The sequence below is a fragment of the Aulonocara sp. 'chitande type north' Nkhata Bay genome, linkage group LG2, assembly GCF_057382095.1.
Source record: "Aulonocara sp. 'chitande type north' Nkhata Bay isolate Kocher_YH1m ecotype deep benthic linkage group LG2, A_spYH_male_GT1.1, whole genome shotgun sequence".
Taxonomy (NCBI): Eukaryota; Metazoa; Chordata; class Actinopteri; order Cichliformes; family Cichlidae; genus Aulonocara; species Aulonocara sp. 'chitande type north' Nkhata Bay.
This window is the reverse complement of record NC_141345.1, coordinates 24,075,699-24,098,248: the sequence shown is the minus strand read 5'-3', so window position 1 is coordinate 24,098,248 and position 22,550 is coordinate 24,075,699. Positions and strand designations below refer to the sequence as shown.

The 22,550-nt window shown below is 41.9% G+C and overlaps 2 protein-coding genes across 4 annotated transcripts in view; one reads left to right on the top strand and one right to left on the bottom strand.

The window, feature by feature from the left end:
• sfxn1 (sideroflexin 1) overlaps positions 1-4,057 on the top strand; it is an 11,486-nt gene extending 7,429 nt beyond the window's left edge. For both annotated transcript variants that reach the window (XM_086311996.1, XM_086312005.1), the window contains exons 10-11: positions 1,781-1,828; positions 1,996-4,057. In XM_086311996.1, the coding sequence (XP_086168122.1) occupies positions 1,781-1,828; positions 1,996-2,092 (145 nt within the window). In that variant the 3' untranslated portion in view covers positions 2,093-4,057. The remainder of the gene's footprint in view (positions 1-1,780; positions 1,829-1,995) is intronic.
• Positions 1-22,550, bottom strand: part of atp7a (ATPase copper transporting alpha) — a 25,019-nt gene extending 2,469 nt beyond the window's left edge. The window contains exons 1-23 of one of the 2 annotated variants that reach the window (XM_086311983.1): positions 22,290-22,550; positions 19,630-19,758; positions 17,992-18,496; positions 15,857-16,639; positions 15,522-15,734; positions 15,263-15,426; positions 14,930-15,091; positions 14,743-14,819; positions 12,555-12,777; positions 12,161-12,394; positions 11,953-12,044; positions 11,513-11,640; positions 9,526-9,680; positions 9,301-9,435; positions 9,026-9,220; positions 7,796-7,978; positions 7,486-7,699; positions 7,248-7,394; positions 7,024-7,166; positions 6,630-6,833; positions 6,199-6,316; positions 5,990-6,092; positions 5,797-5,891 (exon numbers count right to left, since the gene is read on the bottom strand). In XM_086311983.1, the coding sequence (XP_086168109.1) occupies positions 5,797-5,891; positions 5,990-6,092; positions 6,199-6,316; positions 6,630-6,833; positions 7,024-7,166; positions 7,248-7,394; positions 7,486-7,699; positions 7,796-7,978; positions 9,026-9,220; positions 9,301-9,435; positions 9,526-9,680; positions 11,513-11,640; positions 11,953-12,044; positions 12,161-12,394; positions 12,555-12,777; positions 14,743-14,819; positions 14,930-15,091; positions 15,263-15,426; positions 15,522-15,734; positions 15,857-16,639; positions 17,992-18,496; positions 19,630-19,749 (4,393 nt within the window). In that variant the 5' untranslated portion in view covers positions 19,750-19,758; positions 22,290-22,550. Of the gene's footprint in view, positions 1-2,492; positions 5,892-5,989; positions 6,093-6,198; positions 6,317-6,629; positions 6,834-7,023; positions 7,167-7,247; positions 7,395-7,485; positions 7,700-7,795; positions 7,979-9,025; positions 9,221-9,300; positions 9,436-9,525; positions 9,681-11,512; positions 11,641-11,952; positions 12,045-12,160; positions 12,395-12,554; positions 12,778-14,742; positions 14,820-14,929; positions 15,092-15,262; positions 15,427-15,521; positions 15,735-15,856; positions 16,640-17,991; positions 18,497-19,629; positions 19,759-22,289 lie in introns of those variants that run through there. The other variant, XM_086311974.1, reaches the window with a different exon arrangement.

The window sequence follows — 22,550 nt, the reverse complement described above, 5'->3', positions numbered from 1 at the left end:
ATCTTGGAGGTGAACCTGCTGGATGTGGAGGTCCTGGGCTGGTGTGGTTACACGAGGTCTGCGGTTGTGAGGCCGGTTGGATGTGCTGCCATATTCTCTGAAACGCCTGTGGAGACGGCTTATGGTTGAGGAATGAACATTCAATGCACGGGCGACAGATCTGGTTGACATTCCTGCTGTCAGCATGCCAATTGCACGCTCCCTCATTGCTTGTGGCATCTGTGGCATTTTGCTGTGAGACAAAACTGCACATTCCTGGGTGGCCTTTTGTTGTGGGCAGTCTGAGGTACACCTGTGCACTACTCATGATGTCAGATCAGCATCCTGATGTGGCACACCTGTGAGGTGGGATGGATTATCTCAATATGGCAGATGTGCCCACTACCACACATTTGGACTGATTTGTGACCACTGTTTGGGAGGGATGGTTATATTGTGTATCTGGATTGAATTTTAGGTCTCTACGTCCATCCCATGGGGAATGGGAGCAAAAACAAAAGTGTTGCGTTTATATTTTTGTTCAGTGTATAATCAGAGCTATCGCCATCTGGTGGCCTTCTGATAGAATGCAGGTTTAAAGCTGTTCCCCCTCCCTGTGATGTTATAGATCAGGGGTCTCAAACTTAAATGACCGGTGGGCCGCTGCTGCCGCTGTCATCTCGTTGGAGGGCCACTTTAGTGTTCAAGTAGTAAAAAAAAAAAACAATGAATCAAACAAGAAAACACCCACAAATATTGTCTTGTTTGTTTTTTTTTAAATTTCAAATACTTTTGCCCCCCTAGGCTGCGTGATTGAGACCTCTGTTATAAGTTATAGGTGGACAGATTGATCAAAATACAAATAATTTCAGTACCAGCACTGGTATTAGTATCAGACTGATATCAGTATCTCCCCTCAATAAGATCCTGATAAATGGACATTTACATCATTTTTTGAAATGATGTAAACCTTGTTTTATAGAAGCTTCCACCATCACAGCAGTGTGTCTGTGTAAATGTGTGAGTTTATGTAAACAGTTTGGTCCATTCTTCCCTACAGCGTTGCTTCAGTTCATTCAGGTTTGCAGGCATTCATTAATGCCACAATGTCACAGTATTTCAGTCAGACTCTGACTCGGCCATTGCACCTTTTTTCTGTGCTTGGGATTATCGTCCTGTCACATGACTTTCATGACTTTCACATGACTCTAGAACACTTTGGTATACAGATGCGTTCACTGTTAACTCAGTGACTGCAGGGTTTCTACAACCTGATGCTGCAAAACAGGCTTTCCAAATCATCAGCCCTCCACCATCCTCCCTGACAGTTGGTATCAGGTGTGCTGGTATGTTCTGGTTGAGTTGCTCCAGAAAGCTTGAGGTTTATTCAGATGCAACTTTGCAAACTTAAGCTACCATGTTCTTTTTAAAGAGAACGGGCTTTTTCCTGGAAACCTGTCCAAAGACACCATACCCGTTCAGTCTTTTTCTAATTGTGCTGTCATGAACTTCTTAAATTCAACATGCTGACTGAGGCCTGCAGAGTCTGAGACATAGTTCTTGGGGGGCTTTTGTTACCCCTCATCTATACTAAGCTGATGGGGCATTGTTATCACCTGGCCAGGCGGTGTGGACACGTAAGTTTGCAAATGTGATAACTTGAGAACCAAGCAACATAAGAGCTTTAAATTGATACCATAGGTGTATCTACTAAAAATCTCTAAGTTTGAATCTCGGTGAGCTCGAGAGGCCTTTAATTTAAAAACACGTGAGCTCATCATTTCCGTTTCTTGTTTTTCAGCCTCGTGTTTGCCACACCACTCTGTTGTGCTTTATTCCCTCAGAAAAGGTGAGTGAACCATTTTGAAGTTATTAGTAGTAAATCATCTTATTATTATGTGACTATATGCAGAGTGTGCATGAGTCTTTTTCTGCCAAAAAGGATGCATTACATGCCTACATTGTATGCATTTGACCCATTAACCCCTTTTATTTATTTTTTGCCCTCTAATCCAGCTCTATGTCAGTCAGCCGCTTGGAGCCGGAGCTGCAGGAGAAAATCCGTGCCAACCACCCAGGAGTGGAGAGGGTTTACTTCAACAAAGGGCTATGAGTGTGTGCAACCCCCCCAATCAGCGCCCAACCTCATCCGAACACTGCCATAACACAGCTGCAGGCTCGCTCCTCACGTCTCTGCCAGCTCTCCTCATTCAGTGTGCCAAAGTTAAGTTTTTCTCTCCTCACCTCCACCGATCCAGATGGATATCTGAGGACTCCCCCTCGCTGTCAGCCTCTTTGTAATGAGCTGTTCACGTTTGTCAGTGATTGTAGATTTTACTGAAACTGCTGAAGATGTTCTCCAAGCGGGATCAAAAGTTTGATGTTTATCTCGACAGATGTTTAGTGGCCCATCGTAAGGTTTTCTTCTGTGCCATGTTTTTATTACTTTAATGTCTGTGACTTGTTGATCTTATGTTGCCATGAAACCACTGTCACATCTGTCTGCCCGGCGGTTTTTCTTTTTTCTGGTCTTTATTCTGACTAGTCAGATCTGATTACATTTGCCAAATCTGTACTTTTTAAACCTCTGTCAAGGATTTCAACCTCCTGGTGTTCACTTTAACTCACCTGCCAAATGAGTGATACTAAACAAGCCTTCTCCAGGGATACACCCTTTAAAATGGGATGTTATAATAGGCCAGCACGGTGCTATTTCATGTCTGAATAATCAGTGTTTATTGTTCTATTTATTCTAATTGCCAGACACGTGTGAACAAACCACTCTCTGGCTTGTTGAAAAGTATTCTTCTGCCTCTTTAGTGACACAGAGGCTGTGTTCAGGAACACTGACAATAAATGTTAAATTCATATCAATCATTTCAGAAAAAACACGCTGGTTCTTACTTCTACCAAGCCCAATTCTAGTATGAGAGATCTAATAACAACACAAGGTGGCAGAAGTGTTTTTACATCGTTATATGCATTTAGAGTGTCAGATATAGATGTTATAGATGTTATAGACTTCTCATGGATGCTATTTGTCAACGCCACACCTAAATGGTTCATCTCGCTAACACTCTGCCTGCTTTGAAAACTTCAAACAGTAACACATTTCGAGTCCGGTGAGTTTGAGGAATGCACAAACTCCCAGCCAAAAAGATATCTGAAGCAAAGACCTCCAGCGCCCCCTTTTACTTTATCTGCACCTCAGTCATATCTGCACATGCCATGACCAAGTTCAAGCCAAGCGAGCTGATAAAGCAGGTAGATTTTACGCTCTGTACTTTTGTTCTGCAGTCAGGATTCAGATAACGCGTGTTTGGACACAGTTGATTAACCTGTTGTGTCTAAAAGAATGTGTCTGTAAACTGTTGTAAACTCGCTTTCGGTGCCAGGCCAAGCGCATCACCGGACATTTTTAAAATCACGAGTGGGAGAAAAAAAGAACAAAGATTAACTCAAAGCAACAAAACTCACACCTTTAACCCAACTCAAATGTGTTTCTGGAACCCAGCGTGCATTCAACAAAAATTAAATGCTTTTGAAATATTTACAGACTCCTTCCCATATGATGTAATTTTTTGTGAGGTGTTTTTAAATGTTTAAACTCTGTAATCTCTTTGAATTTATCGCTGTAAAATTACAATTCTAGATTTTCAGTGTTTTCAGAGAGACGCCCTGGAGCTCTCTCCAGTTTATTTGAAGTGAAATTTGTTATTCTCGTGTTCATGGTGAATGAATGTAGCACTTTCCAATTCCAGCTGTTTGCGGTGCGGTGTGTCTAGAAAAGCACAATGTTGTAGCAGATTTCCAAATGCTGCACATTTTTAGAACCACACCGATTTCAGTCCGTGCTTGATCAGTTAACTCTAACAATTAAGAAAATTCAATTTACCAAATCAAATGAAATTTCAACACAGCCAAAGCGAGACGAATCAACTCGAGAGGAAGTCATTTATAGCTTGCATTAATAATTTTTAAAATACTGTGACAAAGAATGTTTTCTGATTGTTTTGCAGTACACTGGGGTGATGTAATGTTTTGACTAACCAGATGAAATAAACTTGATAAAATCCCACAGCGAGGGTCGTTGTTGATCCACAGTGCCATCTAGTGGCTTAAAGCAAAAACAGCAATGTGATGTTACGAAAGCATTTTTATTCTAAAAGGCACACAATGTTCAGAAGAACACGCAAACATGGACACAGATATCTGAGGCCTTATGGACACTTGAAAAAGGCATTGCACAAAAACAGCATTCTGGCAGAACTGACCAGACCAGAGTGCATCATGGGGAAGTGGCAGGACGTGCTGATGTACTTCTCATCAGGAGGAAAAGCAAGAGAGAAATAATTCGGAAACCAAAATAGCTCAACTGTTTTCTAATGATTCACAACAGCAGTGGCTGTTCAGCATCCTCCTCAAATCTGGTGGGATCTAAATAGTACTGAACTATTACTATTATTCTAGCGTTTGCTTCTCAGTAACTTGTTTGGCGGACTGCTGGGACACAGCTGTGTTTACTCTGTTCGTGCTGAGTCTCTGATCAAGTGCAACAGCATCAATCCTATTAAAAAGGAAAGAAAAAAAGCTGAGAAAGTGACAGCCTTGCATTAACGACAGTAACACAACCTTGCTTACTGCAGACACAAGGATGGACACGACGGCATTTAGAGTTCAGCCATTTCAAAACACAAGCCTAATTGCAACAACTCAAAGACATCCAAGAACATCATAATCCATGTAACAACTTCTGCTTCACTGCAACAGCAAACAAACAATCTTCACATACATTGACAGATGACTGACTACAGCTGGAGCGAGTTGACGCATGCTGAAACTAGAGCTTAAATCGACCTTCAGCAGACCTCTGCTCACACTTTGTGAAGATCAAGTCCAAGATAACCTCTGAATGCTGCTATCTTTGGAATGTGTTGGAATTGCCGGGTGGCACTTCAACTGGCACTTTAGGTAACACTGACATTCACATCTCACTCCTTAGTTTTGCTTAACAATCCCTTTTGCAGCTTGTTATAAAGTTTTTATGCATAACTTTTCTAAGCAATCACACATTTTTTGGGAACGTCAAAATCATAATTTACATTTGGATTCAAGAACTTCATGTTTTACATTGATGTAGTGAAAAAAAAATAGATAAATAATAGTATAAATAGTTTGGAATATAATTATACAACACTTTTCCATTTAGGGAGATTAACTAAAATAAAACTCTACTCTGTCCACTCTTAGGAAGGGCACCACTGTTTAAATGTCTTTGGATAGATGTTCAAGATTGTAAAGTTGCAACGATGATCACAGCTCTGCTTCCTGGATGTGGCACCTGCTTCATGGCTCTGAAGAAGCTGACACGGGAGAGTTGTGGATTGTAGTGTCAATGAGTTTGTCTAAGAGTGTCCCCAAGAGCGTAACCTCAACAAAACCCATCTCATCATAGTCTGAAGAGTGTGATCAGTGGGTTGGGCTAAAAGAAAACAAGGGAAAGCTTTCTTCACGTAAACAGTGCTGGCCTGAGGGCACCTACAGCAGATGGAAGGGCCATTATTCAATGTAACCCTTTTGACTTAGCATGGCCCAGCCTGGAATAAACGCACTTTCTATTGTAAGCTCCTCAGATTCAACACAAGTCATCCTCGTGGCTCGCAGCGTCCCCGACCAGCAGCGAGTGTTTGTCGGGGTCACCGAGCACGAAGCTGTTGACTGAATGCTTGTCAGAGCGCAGCGAGTTGATTGAGGCTCGACTGTAGTTGACGATGCGGTCTAGCAGACTAAGTTTGGGGGACGGGCGACGCATCTCACCCATGCCGATGTGGACGCTGACGTCAGACAGGCTGCCCTGACGCCTGCTGGTACCCAGTCTGGCCTCCAGCTTCTCTGCAGTGGGTTTAGTGTAACTACATAAAGATGAAGGGGATAAAATGGACAGAAGTTTTTATGAATTAACACAAAATACACACAAAATACTTCAACAAAACCCCAAATATTTCATTACCATTTAAGTAGAAGCGAGGACAAAACCACAGAGACTGATGACAACGCCATGGCAGCAGAGCCCATCCACGGCTGTAACACCAGGCCGATGGGAAGGAACACCCCTGTAAATAGATGAGGTTCGTATTTCCACAGAGCTCAAAGTGATTTCACTATGATACTAAAAAAGTGGATGACCTCACTCTGCATTCAGCCCACCAAAGAACCTACCAGCAGCAATAGGAATTCCAACCAGGTTGTAGATAAGAGCGAAGACAAAGTTGATCCTGATCCTCTTGACGGTCTTTTTAGAGAGGTCAATACTGCCGACCACATCCAGCAGGTCATTCTGAAGACAAGAGAACAACACTGGGTAAATGAGCAGGGCGTTAATAGCAATTTGTGGCAAAAAGGGGAAAAAGTTGAAATGCTTTAAGTAAAATCCTCTCAGCACAAAGCTTTAAAAAACAAACAAAAAAACAAAACAGATCAACTGTTTTTATTTCAGTCTACAAGGTTTTTTATGTTAGACTTTTGTTTCTCAAGTTGGAGAGTCACCGGTGACCTGTTGTGTTGTCTGCATGCGATTCACATCATCCTAAATATCATCTGTGCCGCTTTCATGTTACAAAACAGACACCTTTGTCGGATCAGATTCTCACCCTGATCAGCACCACATCTGCGGCCTCTATGGCCACATCTGTCCCGGTTCCTATGGCGATGCCCACGTCAGCCATGGCCAGAGCGGGCGAGTCGTTGACGCCGTCACCCACCATGGCGACCCTCTTTCCCGCCTGCTGCAGCTGTTCCACTTTGGCCACCTTGTGGGAGGGCAGCACCTCAGCGAACACTTTCCTGATGCCGACCTGGTGGACAAAAAGCAGAATGATGAGCTCAGAAATCAAACACGTGTTGGGTTTCCAGCTTAATATGACATTAAAGCAGAAAAGCAAAAAAATCGAAGCCATCATCTCTGTTACAACTTCACCATCTAGTAACAAAAGTCTAATGATAGCATCAGTATTAATCAGCTCTTCATTCGTCTGCTTTGCTTACCTGAGCAGCAATAGCCCGAGCTGTCTTGCTGTTGTCTCCAGTCATCAGCACAACTTCCAGACCCATGTTGGTCAGCGTGTGGACCGCCAACTCAGCCTCTGGTTTCACTGTGTCTGCTATGGCTATCATTGCACACAGCAGGTCTATGCACAGAAAAAAAGGTTTTTAAGTTTCAAGCAGTCAGAAAGTGAGAGAAAAGAGTCAATTTTAACATTGCTACTCACCGTCTACGGCCACCAGAACAGCAGTGCGTCCTCTGCGCTCGTGCTCGATCATGGCTTCGTCGATTTCAGGTGCGACTTGCAGGCAGTTCCTCCTCATCCACTCCCTGTTCCCAATCAGGACTACATAGGTGGCTGTCTGAAGCAGGCCTGCAAACAACAGCAAGAAGGCATAAAAGCAAGTGAAACACAACTTTACAGCAACTGTAATCGTGCAGTAGGAATGCACTTCCAAACATACTTTGCGGCTGTGGGTCCATGATGAGTGGATGGGAGCTGGTGCATGTCCGGCTGTCGCTGATCTGGACTAGGACACTGTTGCGCTGGTTGTTGTCCTCGCTGTCACTGTCCAACTGCTTCAGCAGACTCTCTGTGTTGCTCACCTGACATCGGATGCCACAGCCCGGCACCGCCTGAAAGTCCACGCACGTGCCAAGAGACTCTGTGCCAAGCTCCTGCACGCAAATAACAATGGATCAACATCTTCCACATATACATACTGTAGATTATCATTCATCTCACCGTGGGGTCAAATCTGATGAAAGGCAAACCTGTTTGCAGTATTTGGTAATAGCGGCTCCGAGCGGGTGTTCACTGTTGTTCTCAGCTGTGGCTACAATGGCCAGCAGGCGGGAGCGAGGCATCTTATTCCCCTCCACCGCGATCTTTACTTGAACAACCTTTGGGGCCCCGTATGTAATGGTGCCGGTCTTGTCAAACACCACAGACTGAACCTGCATATGAAAGATAATATTATAAGTTATTTACTTTGTGACCCCAGAAATGATATCTAAATATAAAAGACGTTTATCACCTCCAGCATCGAGAATTTAATTATTTATTCATGTGTCTCATCTTTAACAGTCTTTAAGATTTTTTTTTAATATTTTTTAACGATTAAAGCAGGAGATGGGAATTTCTTTTCAGAATAACAGCTCTCAAGCAAATTAAAGAATGTGGAAAAATTATTACAATTCATGAAACAGAAAACTACAATATAAAAATACTGGCACCCCCAGTGCTACCCCTCAGGCTTCTAGTAGATATACCTACTGTATCAATTTCAAAATCCTACAGCACCTTGTTCTCAGAGAACTCTGACCTTGATCATGCGGTCACTGAGATTGTAAACTGAGATTTTTAGTAGATACACCTATGGCATGAATTTAAAACTCCTCATTCGAGTTATCGCATTCACAGACATAACAGGGTGATGATAATACCCTGATAACCTCCTGAAAACTGGGGGGGGAATCTTCCCATTGAACATTTTTTGTTTGACATGTTTTTTGTGATTTCCTTCCTCTTTGAAGCTAAAAGAGGCCACTCAAACACATGACATATCAGTGGAAAACCCAGGATGTCCTCTATTTAGTACATCAGGACTTAGTAGGGTAGCTCAAATAAGTCAAAAGATATAGACCAACAACAAAATGTCCATTACAGAAGACATAAATGAATAGGCTGGTTTTCAGGAGGATCATACTTGAGAGGTGAAAATAACCCACTAAAACAAAAATACAGTAAATGCACTTGTGAGGTCTAAAAACCTCATTTTAGATGATGGAAATAAATCACTATGCATGTCACGTAATCGAATAAGTGCATACATGTGGCACTACATCGATAAATCAAATTTAATGCATTCAGTCTCACCCATCTGATATCTGCCTGCATTTATATAATTATAATTTTATTCAATGTGTTAAAACTAACAGATGCTTTCTCATATATAACCGCCTGGCTAACACAGAGGTGTCAGAAAATCATCATTAACACACCTTATGCGCCATCTCAAGTGGCTCTCCCCCCTTTATCAGGATGCCATTTTGGGCTCCGACCCCTGTGCCCACCATGACAGCTGTCGGGGTTGCCAAGCCAAGGGAACAGGGACAGGCGATGCATAACACGGTTATGGAGGCCTGGAAGGCGAAGCGAACCACAGCCTCAGTCCTGGAAATGGATTTGTCGTAACCCTGCGTGAAGGAAATGATGTTAGCTTTTTTCCAATTCACAAAAATGACATAAAACTGAAGTAAAAGGGAAAAGAACTCACAGGAAAGTACATCTCCACCAGAGAGAAGTTCAAAAAGCCAATGATGATCCACGCGATCAGGGTAAGCACAGATATGCCAACAATGAAGGGTACAAAGTAGCCACTAATTTTATCCGCATACTGCTGGATGGGAGCCTAAAAACACAAAGTAAAGACATAAACACTTGTACAGCGTTACTCTCAAAGCTGGTATATGCAGTGCACAGGCCAAACCATGTAATTCACCTTTGAAGTCTGAGCCTCCTCCACTAGTTTGACAATCTGAGACAGCGTAGTGTCCATGCCAACATGTGTAGCACTGACGAGCAGAGAGCCGTTCTGGTTAATGGAGCCTGCAATCACCGAGCTCCCGGGCTTCTTCGTCACTGGCATGGCCTCACCTGGAGTCATAAAGCAATAGCTGGTCAAAAAGCTGCAGTACAGGTAAGAAAAAAAATAAACAAAACACACCCACTAATATTTGGTTTGGTTCCCATAGCAAGTTGCACTCCAACCAGATGCTTTTGGCCTTCTGGAGAAAGGTTTTAAGGTCGGACAAGACAAAGACTGAGCTATTTGACCACCTTGACAAGAGTTATGTTTGGAGGAGAAAAGATAAGGCTTTCGCATCTAAGAACACTGTCAAGCATGGTGATGGTAGCATCGTGCTCTGGGCTGTTTGTTGTCAGTGGATGCCATGTAACAATAATAAAATAACAATAAAGGAATTCTTCACCTTCCCCTGAAATCAACAGCCAGAAACACACAACAAAACTGCTTCTGGAATGAATGAAGCAGGCTAACATTAAGCTTCTGAAATTGTTTTTTCTCAAAGTCTCAACTTCAACCCTATTAGAATTTTTTGCATTACGCTTAAAAGTCAGGTCTGTGCCAAGAAACAAACTAATTTAAATGAACTCTACCAATTCTGCCAAGAGAGGTCAAATGCCCAGGAAGAATTATGTCAAGGTTGTTGATGGCTACCAAAGGCACCTGGTGAGGTGCAACTGGCTGAAAGAACTACCGTAATTGTCGGGCTATAAGCCGCTACTTTTTGCACAAGCTTTGAACCCTGCGGCTTTTCTATGGATTTTCCATGATTTTTGTGATATCGTAAGACGATTTGTTTTGTTTGTTCCGCTGTTGTACGGCACTACGTTGCCTGGCGGAAGGATCGGGGTTCAAGAGTGGTATGTTAGTCACATGTCCGTCCGCCAGGCAACGTAGTGCCGTACGAAGTAGCGCGAAAAACAAACTTCAAAGTAGCGCTACGCGTTCAGCGGGAGGCGTGGATGACGAGCGGCGATAAACTTGCGAAAAGCAAGTTATGCCCAACTCCACCGGTGGATTCTGACAGCGTGGAAAAGTGCGAAAACATCCACGATCACCAACGGATTTTGAAGGGCTGGACTGCTGCATGATGGAGAGGAGGACACCGCCACGGCCCTTCTGAGGGTGTTCGACTCTGACACTGACAACGAGGATTTCTTTGGTTTTGAAAGTGATAACGAAGGAGAGAAGCTGAGAGTGGATGACGAAGCCATCCTGAGCCTGTTCGTTTCCGACATTGGAGAAGAGGACTTTGGTGGTTTTAGAGCGCAGGAAGAAGAGAAAGATGGTGGTGAATGACTGACTTTTCTTCTTGTTAAAGCTGTGTCACTGCACCTGAGCCTAAAAGGTAGTCCGAATCTATTTTTCTGGTGTGCTGTAGGTTACTGTTATGTACTACATGTGCAAATATGTACCCATAACTTGTTTTTCAAAATATTAATAAAAGGGGTGTGTCTCCAAACAGCCATCTCTTTCCTGACAATTCCCTTTGTGCATATTCTCTTACATATGATAAGTCAACATTGAAACACCTGCGGCTTTTAGTCAGGTGCGGCTAATGTATGTACAAAACAGGATTTTCCCCTGATTTTAGCTTGTGCGGCTAATATTCAGGTGCGCTTTGTAGTCCGGGAAATACGGTAAATATTAATTCTAGATTAGAGAAAATCCAAAATAAATCTAAATTTATGAACCAAATTCTTGTCTTTTTAAAGTAATAAAAGATGTATCCTGTACAATCATTCCACCCTAGAAAAATAAGATTTCAAAGAAATGATTAAAAGCCCCAAATGACCATGAGATTCATGCCCACGATGAGCATAAGTGACCTATTAACACTTTTTATAGACATCCAGCACCAGTCCATGCATAGATACAGGTCCTACAATTAATGACGACCAACCTGTGATGAGGGACTCATCGGCCATGGAATGTCCTTCAATGACCCTCCCATCGACTGGAAACTTTCCCCCAGGAACGACTTTGACTATATCACCCCTCTGAACCAGCTCCACATCCACCTGCTCCTCACTGCAACACACAAACATAAAATAATGTCAAATACTAAAAACAAATTCATTTTTGACACTGAAAAAAAATAGTAAGATTATTAATAATAATAATGATACTAAACTGTTTAGGAAAGGCTGTTAGAAGACACACAAGGTCAAAATTGTCAATTAAATCTGACACTAACTCTGGAAACTCCCCTGCTGTTTTTTTATACACCCTTTGTTATGCTGTTGTCTATTTCAACAGGTACTCTAACTGCAAACATTTCATTATGTTGTCATTTCAAACCAAGTCAACATGTGAAAGGTGAGGGTAGAGAACCAGGAGTACCTGAGAACTGAATTATCACTGCCGAGAGTGACGACTGTGGCCTCAGTGGCTTGTAAAGACATCAGTTTGGACAAAGCCTCAGAAGTCTTGCTCTGGAAGACGGCACATAAAACAATTTGACTTTTTATACATGTGTGTCGATTTGCAGACTTTTCAAAAAAGTAAAGTTACTTGAAATGTCACAGATATTAATAAATATGAGCTAAACCTTGGCTATCTGTTCCAGCCAGCGTCCCAGAGAGATGAAGACAAAGAGCATAGGCGGTGTGTCGAAGAACGTGATGGGATTGACTTTTGCCTTCTCCGCTATGGCCACAATTAGGACAACGCATGAGTAGGTGAAGGCTATGGAAGTGGCCAGAACAATTAGCACATCCATGTTCGCAGACTTGTGTTTCACGGCTTTCCAGGCTTGAACGTAGAAGTAGCGACCTCCAATAAACTAAGGAGAGAGAAAAAAACAAACAAAACAGAAATCATTAATATGACTCCACGACTTTTCTCTCCTGAGGGCAAAAATTTATACTACTATTACTACGACTACTACTACTAAAAGTTCCCTATCATGTTTCCTGGGAGTGAAGTTAATCCCTGTGATTTACCTGTACAGGCACACAAAACAGGAAGGAGAGGAGGTTCATGATGGAGAGGCCTGGGAGCAGCTGTCTCTCCAGAAACATGGTGGAGTGGTAGCGGTTGCGGTCCTCTGCCGTATTGTTGTGATGATGTGAAACTGTCATCTGGTGGTCCATAATAATCATGTAGATCATCATACCCATCACAGGCACACAGAAAACCAAGCTCACAAGGAAAGACTTCCTCCACCTTAGCAAGGGAAGATAATATTCACTTAGTAACAGGTTTTTTTTAAAACGACAAAGCAAACATATGCTGACTTTAATAATCATAACAAAAAGAACCAAGACACAACTCTCTCACAGCCAGTATGACTAAACAAAACTACATTCATACACATTTGGAGCAATATTTTGTGGGGCGATATTATAATGATATTTATTAAATAAATATAAATGCTCTGGGAATACTACAAACAACAGGGCTAATCTCATGCACCAAAACCCTGAGATAATGTTAGTCGAGCCAACTTACATTAAATCATCTCAACTCAAAAACCGTTAAACACTGGTAACATTTAGCTTGACAAAGCAACCTCCTAATTCACACCAAGCTAATGGCTCAGCCACACAAGTTAAATAAAATAAAATAGAATAGAAAGGGTTGCTCAGAGCTTGAAGGTCTTACACACTCACAATGACTTTAGATCGAAAGTTGAGTGAACAGGTCGCCTGGTCACAGTCTGACTTGAACTGACTGGAATCACTCAGAGAGATTGTTGAAGGTTTGACAATAACTGCAGTCTAATTTATAAATGCAGACAGATGCCAACATGCTGCCATCAGTCTGATTATGTTCCTATAGTACAGGAAGGCCACTGAGTATCAATGTCAGTTACATTTCTGCTGAATGTGTAAATATTTCTATCTTTAGTGCAACCACTTATCACACTTCACAGATAGCATGTTATTGCCAGCTTGACCCCATACAAATGCAGAATGATATCAGCCTGCAGTTGAATGGGGTCTGATATAAGACTGATACCAGACTGACCCGGTCTTATGACGCCACTTATGCCTGGCTTTCAAGCCAGTGTTGTACGGTTAACAGTCTATTTGGAGGAAAACCTAAATAAATAAATGAAGTGAGATAACATTATTTTAGATAAAACAGATAATAAAGTTTACCTCTGCTGATGAAAGAACAGGTGACAAATCGCAATAATTGTTACTGCAATACTCAGCATATTTCAAAATGTTAAAAAGTGCAATAATATGAAATAGTAAATGAAGTAGTATGATAACATCGTATCATGAGGTGTCTGGTGATTCCCACCTCTCCTGAAATATTTGATCTCTGACAGCATTTTTGGATGCTTGTAGAAACCACAGGTTTGCAGGTCTTATTAGTAGTATTATTTTTTAAACAGCTTTTTATAAAATGGCACATGATATTATTTAAAATAGTGCAAATCAAGTAAATGGCTTCAAAAACATAAAAAATTTGAATAAAGAAAAATGACAGTTATATGCTCCACGTACGACACATTGTACCGTATCCTCAATTTTGCCCCCCAATTTTCAAATGAATGCATGTGCAGCTGAGTGTAAGGTCAGTGTTACAGCTTCTGCTCCCATGGGCATGCGAGAGGTCGCTTGGATCTGAAGGACGTAAATAAGAGAGGGACTAAAAACAGGGCTCTGTCCCATGACCTGCAGCAAGACACGACACTACAATGCTTAATTACGCATGCACCCTCCAAGTGGACTTGGCCTTCGTGGCCTTGCATATGAAATGTTTTCCCTCAGCTGAGAGTGCTTTTTAGAGCTGAATATGAAAATAACCTCCTCTGAAGCATATTACATGTGCAGCTTAACTTAGCTCGATTACCTTATTGGGTACAAAGAGAGCTACATTTGTGACACTGACAACTAGCTTCACGCTCAACATACCTCACTAACTGATTACTTTCAATCCCTAGTATCACTCTCTGATAAGTTTACATTTTACTGCCTATAATGGCCTAAGCACTTCACTCTACAAAAAGATTTTTCTTAGGAAAGTCAGATAAACGATCAAGCCAACATTCAGATGAACAAAAAGGAAAAAGAAAAAGAGTTTGAACACCAGACTCATGTCCCAACACAGTATGGTAACATACATAACTACACAAACAACAGGTTTTTAAATTGACAAACACCAAATGCTGCTTACTGTCGTATCTCTTTGCTGTGGTCCAGGTGGCTGGCAGTGCGGTCCCTCTTTACCAAAGACGCTTCAAACCCTAGATTCTACAGAAAACAAACTCCTGATGAGGCCTTTAAAGACTTTTATCCAGACCAATGAATTAGTAAAAGTATAACTGAACACATGCATAAATAAACAGAGGAAGGCATAATACCTCAATCAGCTTGATGATGTCTCGTGGTCCAATAACTTCAGAGTCGAATTTAATGTGTGCTTTGTTGGTTGCCAAGGCAACAGAGGCATAGATAATCCCCTTTTCTTTCGTGAGGTTGGATTCAATTTTGTGAACACAAGAAGCGCACGTCATTCCCCTGACCTGAAAGAAGGTGAAGAGGAGCAGACAAGCAGATGAAGAGGTAGAAAATAATGAGAATATGAGGGGAGGAATGCACCTCATCTAGTGAATCCTTATTGAGAAATGTTTGTTTATGGTTTTGCATGCATGCATTAAAGAACATAAAGTCAATGCAGCCTCACAGTGACTCACCACTAATTCAACGTTTCCACCTGAACCTTCATAGTTCTCCATAACAGAGGCGGTGAAGCCCAGCTCCTTCACGCACTCGGCTACCTTCATAGGATCGGTGACTTCAGGGTCATAACGGACCTCTGCTTTACTCGCCATTAGTGCCACCAGAACAGAGTAGATACCTGCACAACATTACAGATATTCTCTTTATTTCCTAAGGAAAAACAAAAAATTATCCTATCAAAAAAAAAAGAAAACCCAAAAAACTTTAACACACCAGGTTCATTCTTGAGATTTCGCTCAATGTTTGACACACAGGAAGCACAGGTCATCCCGCCGATCTGGATGTAGCATTTAGAGTTGGTTTCTCCACTAAGTCCCTGTGGGGTTTCTTTGTGGTGGTCACTGTCCACCTCTTTACCTTTGACAGGTGCTATACTTGAAGACTTCGATGAAAGAGGATGTGGCGCAGGCAGCAGAGAGTTGGTCTCTGTTTACAAGAAGATTTCTTCATTAATGATGCTAATTTTGCTCACTAGCCTCTAAAAATAAAACTGCTCTGGGCCTGAAACCATGTGGGTAATTAAATGCCAACATAATCGGTCCTCTTACCAGGCAGAAAGGCATCAAAGCCCATGTCCTCTATGGCCTCCCTCAACTCCTCTGGTGTGGTCAGCAGAGGGTCGTACTCAAAGATCCCCTGGTGATCAGTCAGAGAGACCTCGGCTGACATGACCCCTTTCTTTTGGGAGATCATGCCTTCAATGGACTGAACACAGGAGTTGCATGTCATGCCCTCAATGTGGATATTCACCACAGATCCCAGTGGCTGATTAAAACAAGGCTGCAAGACAGCAGGTTTAGCCTGGTTTGCTCCTGTAGGCCATGATGATGACGGTGGTAAAGTGCGAGCAGGTGATGTGGACACAGGACTGAGGGGACCGGAGGAGTCCCACGGTTGAGTCTTAAAGTTTCCTGGAGGCAGTGCTTCAATTGCCTGCTGCAGCTGAGTCACTGTGACCGTTTGGGGGTCATAGCAGATGGAGGCCTTCTCATTCTCCAAAGACACCTCCACAGAAGACACACCAGGCAGCACTGAGATATTGTCCTGAATGTTGACCACACAGGAACGGCAGTGCATGCCTTTGACCCTAAGCGCGACGAGCGTGGTGTCTATGAAGATTTCAGTCTCCTCCGAAGTCTCAGATGGCGACGAAATTGTTTGTTTTTGAGAATCAACAAAGCGCTCCATTTCACTGGGGGACAGCTGCAGGGGGCGGGGCTTAGACTTCACAAAGGCCTTGAATCCAACCACAGTAATTTGATCAATGATGGTTTGGACAGTGAGGAGGCAAGGCAGGTAGACGAGTGTAGCTTCCTGAGACTCTAAAACAACTGTGGAAGAGATGGAAACAGGAAAGTTAAAACAGAAGCACAAAGCAAATAAAAACAAATGAAATTCTTTGACAAGAAGCGGAAGCCACTGTGTGTGAAACAAGGACAAAGATGTTGGCAGAGAATCAGACACACGAGATACAATCGATGTGAGATCATTTTGATGGTCCAGCTTAAAGCTTCAGGAGACAAAGCCTTTACTTCACTCTGAAGGCTGTTACACACTGAACATGTTGCATAAAAACAACACAAAATTCCAGATCTGAACTTGGCCTACATACAAACCAAACACATTATATTTTTTGTGGAGCATTCGTCCTCAAAAAAAACAAAAAAACAAAAAACAAAAAACACTGACTGTGACAAAAAAAAAAAAAAAAAAAAAAAAGTTCATCCTGATGTTTCTGAAACAAGAAAAGAAGGAAACAGAGATTTTGGGTTCATCAAATTCTCACAAGAAAGCAGCAGCAAGGACAATTTTACGCTTTGATCTAGAAGTTAAAACTGTATCACGCTCGCTTTCGTACATATTTCAGGATGTCAGTGGGGCACTTTGAGCTCTTTTATCAGAAATGGGACCACGCTTGAAGAGGGAGAGATAATTTCATTTCAGAGAGACGATTATGAGCCGGAGCAGTGTTTAGCCATGATGGCACTTGTTGCCAAATATACTGATCTGATTGGTCAGATCTGTTTATTTGGATCCAAAACATCAGAAAGTTAAACTACACATCCTGTATGAACGACTGCAAAAAGAATAGGTGAGCCCAAAAGATATTTTTAGCTCACAAAATATTTGAATGATTTTACATGTCCGGAGTTGTCTTATGCCAAAAACCCAGGGTTAATAAGTATGAACACCATGCAAAAAAAACAAAAGAATCCTCTTCAATACTGAGCTTCAGGGCAACAAACTACAACAGTTAAAAACTGACTTCGAAAAATTTCAAATACGCATAACTTTTTCTGTTCTTTTTATAAAGGAAAATAAATGTCATCATTACTATAAAACTTCCCTTTTTGCGTCAGTTTGAAACAAATTTGACAGAGCAAACAGTACACTGACAGGCTGTGCAAACAACCACATTGAACGCAGGGATCATGCTGCACTCAACCACCATAATCCCGTCTACAAGTCATTCTTTCCAACCAAACGGGATTTCATGAGTCATAATCATATCGTACTAAACAATCTCTACTTGCTGAACCTAAAGACAGCCTCGCTGATCCACAATGACATGACACCTGAGATGTAGGACGTGCAATTCAGCAGTCGCGCTACAACATCTCTTCCAGCTCAGGCTGTAAAGTTATATATGACTGCAAATTTGCAAATGGGTCGAGTACATCACCTTTGATCTTTTGAATCCCTTTGAGTTTACCAATCTTTCCTTCAATAGTGGTAATACAGGAGTGACAGGTCATTCCTTCAATGCGCAGCTTAAGGATGGCCGCTCCACCTCGCGTGGTCTGAGATGGAGAGGAGGTGGGGTCTTTTTGCAAAGGGCTGCTCGGTGTGGAGATGTCCGGCGGTGTTACGCTGGCCACCGCCTCACTAAGCTGCTGCGTGGACGTCAGGGAGGGAACAAAGGTGACGGTGAGGCCCGTCTGTGGCAGGTTCTCTCTGACATCCAGCACTCCCTGAATTTGTGATAGTTTCTTCAATGCTTCCTGTTGGGCTGTGGGTGTCATGCCCGAGGTGGAGACCAACTGGATATCAGTAGGGACTGGTGTGGCTTTGCTGGAAGCTGGCAAACTTGATTCAAAGCCCATGTCCTCAATGGCCTCTGACAGAGACTCTGGGCTCTGATGGCTGGGGTCAAATATGACAGTTGCATTCTTGCCCTCTAAAGACACCTACAAAAGTGGAGTTGAAAGAGAAAATGTAAAATGGAGTCAACAAAATTGGAATAAATGCTAAGCTTAACCTTAATATGCAATATAGCTACATTTAAGATGTGGCTTCTATTTTATTCAAGCAACAATCAGATTTACCTCCAGTAATACTCTTAAGCACTTAATGTCGGTTCAGAGTTAATTCCGATACTATGAAAGGGATATTTTTGGTCTTGTGTAGCTATACAGATTCCTTAGATTTTATTATCACCTAACGCTTTTACTGTCTTGTCTCAGAACTAAACCTTTATTAAAACAAACAAACAAAAAAAAGAAAAGAAATGCATGACTTTGGCAAGCTCACAGCATGTGCTGTCAGCATGATCCCCTCAGCTCTCACTTTAGCAAGAAAGAAACATGTGACACATTGAAGGCATCGCCTGACTTGGCCGTAAGTTAACCAGCAAGTGAGTGAGTAAGTGTGGCTGCCTGCAGGGTTAACCTTTACTCTCAGAATAAAGGGGAAACACTAATCCGACAATGACTGTTCTACTAAGAACATAAAATAAATCTATTTACTCTTCGCAGATCATGTCTGTATAGATTAATGTAAAATAATCCAGGACCTAAACTGTCTTAAGACACAAATGACATTTTCTGTGGATACACACAGAATTTATTGAGCTGATGTCACAGTCCCGCAAAGGGCAGAGCTCTATCTGGAACACACTATTACATTATCGTCTCATTTACCCTCAGCCTCGGGGGTAAACACACAATAAACAAAACAGCAGGCCTCAACTATTGCAATTAAACCCTCTCTCATGGCTACATTGATGCTACTTGGTTCTTAATCAGATGAGCGAGTCCCGAGGGGGTAAGATTAGGGTATCAATCAGGCCTTTAGTTAATATACTTTTTTTCTTTATGAGATCTAATACATGGTTTTAAAATACTTGACCACTGTTACAACATCTAGTTATTTCAGATCCTGTAGTTAAACAGTAAGTATCACGAGGGAAGTATTGAGTCAGCAAAATGTTATTATCAGTTCCTCAACAAAGACTGCTGCATGACATTTAAACTAAAAATTAATTAAAACAAAATTCAAACCCACTAACCACCACAAACAGCTCTAAAGAGCCCACGTTTACCTTTATATGCATCACTCCAGGAAGAGACCCAATGCGCTGCTCTATGGACTGGACACAAGAGCCGCAGGTCATACCCTCCACTCCAAGAGAAACTGAACACAGGCTGCGTTTATGTGTCATGACTGTTTCCTAAAAGAACACAAGAAAGACAATGGTTTTCCCACCAAGTCTTTGCTTTGAGGAAAAAGATCACGAAAGCTGAGTAGAGAAAGACGGGTAGTTCTTCTCGAAATGACAGTTATGTTAATGTATGGGGCAAACACAAACACGCATGCAAAACTAAACATACACGATGCCTTATATTACCAATAAAGTGTTTAATTTTAAATCGAGACATCCGTCAGGGTTATCTTTGCTTTACTAAAATAAAAAAAAAGGCTTAACATCAGATATAAAAATTGCTCAGCTTAAAGTTTGCCTGTTTTTAAAAATGTGTCATCAGGGTGAATCTCCATTTTTATTTCTATAGCAAGGTTTGAAACTGTCAGAAAAAGACAGTAGGGTGATGTTATTCCATGTGCACAGCTGGTCTGCAGCTTTACAAAAACTAAACGAATTTTGTGACATGCAATTGGTGCTTCCAATTCTGGTACATTTACTAGACAAAAAGTGGAAACAAAACTGATAGGTTTTGTATGGTTGATTGTCATTTATGCTTAGAAATATTTAACCATAGATGCTTAGAAGTGTATAATCAATTGTGTAGTGATAAGTTGTGTAGTGATAAGTTGTGTGATCTTTAACAGGCTACAGAGGCTTGGTGTGTATTCCACACTGGAATGCACACCTGCATCTTGGGGGCATGGGAAAAGTTCGCATCTTGTCTCATTGTTTTATGGTAGGATTAACGTAGCTACGTCTGTTCTAGTCTAAGTGCTTTTCTGTTTAGATGAACTGCTGGACTTCCTTACCGGGGGGGTCTAGTCTACCCTCTTCCTGACCAAGGATGTTTGCTTGTGTGCTTTTATGACCCTTTGATCAGCAGTAACACACACACACACACACACACACACACACACACACACACAGGCAAGGTACTCTTTGTGTGTATGTAGATGTCATATGTTAATGAACCTATGCATATTCATGTAACCTCAATAAAAGGACAGTGGTACGGGAGGACGGAGAGAGCAACTGGGGTCAAGCGAAGGGACGGCGCTTTGTCCGGTTCTCTCCCGTATACGAGTAACATGAAGAACTTGCCTACTTCGTGTCTTGCTTTGCGGTGTAATTATATTGTCTTCAACGTTCCAGCGAACAGGTTTATGCTGCATACCTATCAAAAACAAAGCTTTGTTTGTACAAGACGAGAATTGTTCCTGTACTTCCTTCCTGGCATGGACTAATCAGGTTGTCCAAACATTGCCGTTCGAAGCTGAAGCTTGAAACATGATCCCAGTTTCATTTGGCTTACAATAACGTTCGTTTCGTTGATGGGCTGGAAACATATCTAAAGTTCAAGTTTTGGTGGATAAATAATGTTTAACTTAAGTATAATCTCTGTTATCCCCTCCTGGGCTTTGAGTGAATACGAGGCGACTGAGGTCCTTCAACATCTGCCAGAAAATGCTGAGGATTTTCTATGAGTCTGTTGTGGCCAGTGCGATCCTCTATGCTGTTGCATGCTGGGGGAGCAGGCTGAGGGTCGCAGATGCCAACAGACTTAATAAACTGATCCGTAAGGCCAGCAATGTTGTGGGGATGGAGCTGGACTCCCTCAAGGTGGTGTCGGAGAGGCGGATGCTGTCCAAGATAAAGACAATGTTGGATAACACCTCCCACCCACTCCATGACATGTTGGTCAGCCACAGGAGCACGTTCAGTGAGAGACTGAGATTACCGAAAAGCACCACTGAACGACACAGGAAATCATTCCTGCCTGTGGCCATCTCCCTGTACAACGCATCCACTTAACACACTGTTTGCTGCTACAGCTACACATGTTTCTTTTCCAAATATTTATTTATAAGTGACTTATGTATGTATGTATATATATGTATATATTGTACTATTCTTAGTTAGCGTATTGTCTGTCTTGTCTTAATGTTGGTTTAAAATGGAGCACTGTAACAAAAAATAATTTCCCCCAGGGATCAATAAAGTATTCTGATTCTGATTCTGATTGAATACTGTCACACCTACAGACGATCACTTACGGATCTGCCGCATAAACAGCACTCTTGGCTGTAGCTATAGCCGTTTAAAATCCCATGAAACGGATGAGGTCGGATCCTCAGGTCGGATCCGTTGAATGACATAAAGGGACTCGTATGACACTAGAGAGAAAGACCCGGGCCACGTTTAGAAAAAGCGAGACACCGATGAACTAATCTAGATAAACATTAGGTTAACACAGAAGAGGTAATTTAGTGAATGTTTTAATAGTTTTTAGAAAAAGGTCAGTTATATAAAAAACGCATCGGCTACAATGGAACGTAAAGTATTTGTAAAGCTAGTTTGGTGACTTTGTCAGCCGTACGAAAAAGCTACTGATCCCTTTTGTGAGCAGTATTTGTAACAGAAAGTATCACCTCCACGGAGCTAAAAATACCAAAAATATTACCTAATGTCTTTTTAGGATTATATAGGAAGCAATTCCGTCTCTTACTAGTTGCAATGCGGCCAACGTGACACCACAGAAATATCTGAGAAAAACTTACCGTCTCAGTTCACAGCGTGAAGCAAACTGTTAGCCACAGGCTAGTACTCCGACTGTCAGAGCAAGCTAACTAGCTGGTATCTACTCTTTATCCTACGTTACAGTCAACAAAGCGGACACGTCGCTGCATCGTGAGGACTGCTAGAAATAATTGACAGTGCTGGATTGAGAGTTTTCTTCCTCTGTTATCACAGAACTCTGCTATGTGTAGCTGATTTTGTCTCCTCATGCTGACTAGTGATGGGTCGTTCGCGAACGAAAT